The sequence below is a fragment of the Salvia hispanica genome, chromosome 6, assembly GCF_023119035.1.
Source record: "Salvia hispanica cultivar TCC Black 2014 chromosome 6, UniMelb_Shisp_WGS_1.0, whole genome shotgun sequence".
Classification (NCBI taxonomy): Eukaryota; Viridiplantae; Streptophyta; class Magnoliopsida; order Lamiales; family Lamiaceae; genus Salvia; species Salvia hispanica.
The window spans coordinates 21,679,011-21,683,106 of record NC_062970.1 but is presented as its reverse complement, the minus strand read 5'-3'; the positions used below and the strand labels follow the sequence as shown (position 1 = coordinate 21,683,106).

Genomic DNA, 4,096 nt, shown 5'->3' with positions numbered 1-4,096 from the left:
CTTTCGGTAATCTATACACATTCGCCACCCAGTAACTAGTCTGGTGGGCACTAGCTCATTCCTCTCATTCTTAACCACCTGGATCCCTGATTTCTTGGGGACCATATGGATTGGGCTGACCCATTCACTATCTGGTACCGAGTATATAATGCCCCTTCAAGATATCTCTTCCCGCATGTTTGGGTTCACCTTTCTTTGAGAATCTCTATGCGCCTTGGCTCCATCCTCTAGCCTAATGTGGTGCATGCAGACGTCCGGGCTTATACCTACCAAGTCCGTAAGGCTCCATCCAATAGCCTTCTTGTTTTTGCTCAGCACAGTTAGTAGTCTTGCCTCTTGCTCTTCAGTCAGCCCGCTATTGATGATTACAGGGAACGAGTCTTCCTCCCCAAGGTAGGCATACTTAAGGTTCGCTGGCAATTTTTTCATCTCCACTTGCGGGGGTAGTGTGTCTGTGGGTAGAGGGTTCTTCTTTGAATCCTCCTTTTGCTCTTGTTCAGCATCTGATTTTTCCTCCATACTGGCCGGTAGCACGGCCCCTACGGATCCCGCTAGTTCTGACTTCTGACAAAATTCCGTAATTGCTTCTTCGATCTCTTCGTCAGTCAACCCTCGGCTACTGATCAGATCACACCATGCAGCTGCTTCCACATCAGCCTGGGCATACACATCCAAGGCTTGGAGCTTTTCCTGCAATAATTCGGTCTCAAGAAATTCTTGGACTAAGGGGTCAATTACATCAACATAACATAGATTTTCAGAATCTATTGGTTTTTTCATGGCTTCATTGATGTCAAAAACAAATTTCTAACCATTAAAGTCAATGTAGATTGTCCCCTCAGCCATATCCACAGTTGTCTTAGTTGTTCTTAAAAATGGTCTTCCTAACAATATCCCGCTAGACTCCCTAGCTTCTGGTTTACTAATTTTAATGACATAAAAATCAGCGGGATAAGTAAAATTTTGTATCCTGACCAACACATTTTCTAACACACCCTCAGGATTTATACATGACCTATCAGCCAGTTGGATCAACACCCTAGTATTTGACAACTTTACCCCCTTTAACCGATTATAAATGGATAACGGCATAACATTGATAGATGCTCCTAAATCACACATTGCATGCTCGATTTTCACATCTCCAATTGTTATGGGTAAAGTAAACATACCTGGGTCGGCTCTCTTGGGTGATAGTTTCTCCTGTACAATGGCTGACGCATTCCTTCCGCCATGATTTTTCCATCCTCCTGGGCCTTTTCGGCTATGAACTCCTTTATAAAATTCCCCAAAGGGGGCAGTCTCACGGCTTGGAGGAATGGTATGGTGACATCCAGCTTTCCAAAAATCGACATGAAATCCACAGGGTTTTCTTTCTTCCTCTTCGTCACAAACCGATATGGAAACGGTTTTTCTCCTTTAGCCTCTCCAGTTAGTCCTTGTGGACTTTCCCTTGGTTCCTCCTGGGTTTGAGGTTTCGATGTGGGCATTGCTCCTTCCGGTTGCTTATTTCCAGGTTGTGTTTCTCCCTCCTTTCCTTCCACAGTAGGCTTCTCGTTTAGAAAAAACGGATCCTCCATCTGAGGCAGAGGCCTCTTGAGCTCTTCCGCTGAGATGGTGTCGCTCAACACCCTTGCTCTACTAGATTTCCCAATAGGGTTCTTGAGTTGAGGTCCATTATAGGCTGTTCCGGACCGCAGTGTAATCTTACTCACATTTGCCTTTTCAAGTACATGGATTGTAGATAAGAGTTTCCCTGAGTTCCCTTTCATTTCGCCCACCGAGTTAGCGAGCTGGGCCAACTGCCTGTTCATCATATTCATATTTGCCCTATGCTCCTTCTGGACACTTTGCATTCCTTGCATTGTTTCATTACTGGACTGCAAGTCGCTTTTAATGCTCTGCTGCGAAGCAAGCATCTCTCCCATCATGTCCTCCATAGACCTCCTCGACCTGTTTGGGTGATGGAATTAGTTTGAGCCCTGGTGCTGGTTATACTGGGGTGGTGGGTTTGACTGGTAGCCCGAGAAATTTTGTTGGTTTTGGTTCTGTGGGTACTGGTTATACTGGGCAGGAGGGTTGTACTGGTCGTGGTTGTGCTGGTACTGATTTTCGTTTTGGTTGTGGCTGTTATGTTGAGGCCCTGGGTTAAATTGGTTCTGGTTTTGGTTTTGGTTGTTTCGCTGATGGGGTGGCACATAGGCAGGGTTCGGGTTCTGGTTTTGAGGGTTTTGGTTATGAGGATGATGGTTTCTTCCTACCCAGTTAGACTGGTAGTCAGGGTTTGTTGAGCCACGGTTGGAATTTTGGTTCGGGTGTGGGTTGGGTTGATTTGGAGTCTGATTTTGGTTCTGATTCTGATTTCCATCTCCCCATCGGAAATTTTGGTGGTCCCTCCACGGTGCATCCCTCTGCCTTCCCGGAATCCAATTGCCGTTGGAATTGTAGTATCCTGCGGCATTTGCTTGCTCCATGTCTAGCGAGTTGTCCGGCTGTTCATATGGTAGTTCTGGGGCCTCTTTGCCTCCATTCGGAGAAGGTGGTGGAGTGTTCTGCTTGATTGCAGTCAGCAACTCCTTCTTTAATTCTTCCATCTTCAAATCCATCCGTTCCTCCTGGTCAGTAGCCGAAGCACTTGCTACCCTTTCTCTGTTGTACCCATCCCTTGCGTTGTCGTACGTCTTCTTCGCATTCAACAGCTTGCGTAACACCTTTTTGGCTTCACTGACTCTCAACTGGGTGAAATCGCCTCCGGATGATGAATTCGCCAGATCCTTTGTTTCCTTGTTCATCCCCTCATAGAAGGTGTGGTGCACCTCTATCTCCTTCATGCGATGGTTGGGGCATGACTCCAGAAGACTCATGTACTTCTCCCAGTACTCGCTCAGGGTCTCATCGTATTCTTGCCTTATGCACGATATTTTCCTCTTCAATGCACTTGTCTTTGAAGACGGGAAGAACTCAGCTAGGAAAACTGACTTGAAATCGGCCCATGTATTGATGGAGTCGGCTGGCAGGCACAATGAACCAGGTGTTGGCCTCTCTCTTTAGGACAAAAGGTAGGGCTTTCAGTCTGTAATCATCCTCGCTTGCTCCTACTGGCCGCCTCTGCGCCTTACAGATTTTGCAGAACTCATTTAAGAATTCGTAGGGTCCCTCGTAACTCTTCCCACAGTACGTCGGTAGGATTGCAATAACGTGGGGTTTCACATCACAGGCGGTCTGGCCTGGGGTGACCACTATGGCTTGTGGAGGATCTCCGTCGGCGTGTGCAGTAAGTGTTGCAAGCTCGGGATCGTCCTCACCTTGGTCTGCCATTCTCACTATTGTTCTTACTGGTTGGGGTGGAAGCTCCGGGAGTTGGTACTCTAGATCTTCTTTCTCCTCGTCGCTGCTCGTTCCTAGGTCAGACAGTGCTGTCGACACGCCAGAACGAGTGGTAACGAGTATTGTTCCTCGGGGAAGTATCCTTGGTCTCCACTGGCCAGGAGCCGAGCCACTTCTCATAAACTGATAAAAAAAAGAAAAGGAAAATTATAAACAGTATGTACACCAAAAAGATCACACATAATAACAAGTATGAACGCCATCCATCCCCGGCAACGGCGCCATTTTGAAAGGCTCTAGGTTCTTTCCCTAGTTTTACGTATGTAATTTGGAGTGTATCCAACTGATCAGGAAGAGATTCCCGACCCAGCTGAGTCGTTGGTACGACAACCGGGACCTGGCTTCAAACAAGTTTCCTCAACCCACTTCTACTGATTAGTATAGTGGAGGTAAGGGTCGAATCCCACAAGGATGGACACGTTTGGAAAACTGTGGTGACTTTCATGGGTGTTTTTGGTTAGCTACCACGCTTGGGTTGAGATTTTACCTAGGCAAGAAATAAAGGTGGTGCTCTACTGACTAGTAGGCGTGAAAATAACAGGCATGTGGTGATGTTCGTGAAAATAGGGGACAAGGTGTTTCAAAGGCATAAGAAAAGTAGACAGTTACTAAAAGAGGAAATTTAGACAACAAGGGTATATCTGGTGGCTGGTTGGCTCTCTGACAGGTCTGGACAGTACAACTGAAAAGTAGGGAACAAAAGCAAAAG

At 46.7% G+C, this 4,096-nt stretch overlaps 1 protein-coding gene across 1 annotated transcript; it reads right to left on the bottom strand.

Moving 5' to 3' along the window:
* Positions 1-1,970: 1,970 nt before the first annotated feature.
* Positions 1,971-3,318, bottom strand: LOC125194928 (GATA zinc finger domain-containing protein 14-like). Its single transcript, XM_048093142.1, has 2 exons — positions 3,120-3,318; positions 1,971-3,010 (listed from the first exon to the last, which is right to left on the bottom strand). Exons 1-2 carry the CDS (start codon positions 3,316-3,318, stop codon positions 1,971-1,973), a joined length of 1,239 nt encoding a protein of 412 aa, XP_047949099.1.
* Positions 3,319-4,096: the final 778 nt, after the last annotated feature.

Bases quoted from the DNA above. Each gene is read 5' to 3' on its own strand.
- LOC125194928 (XM_048093142.1), bottom strand. From the start codon at position 3,318: ATGGCAGACCAAGGTGAGGACGATCCCGAGCTTGCAACACTTACTGCA. The intron at 3,011-3,119 runs GTAAGGCGCAGA...TGTGCCTGCCAG, and splicing joins AAATGAGTTCTGCAAAATCT to CCGACTCCATCAATACATGG.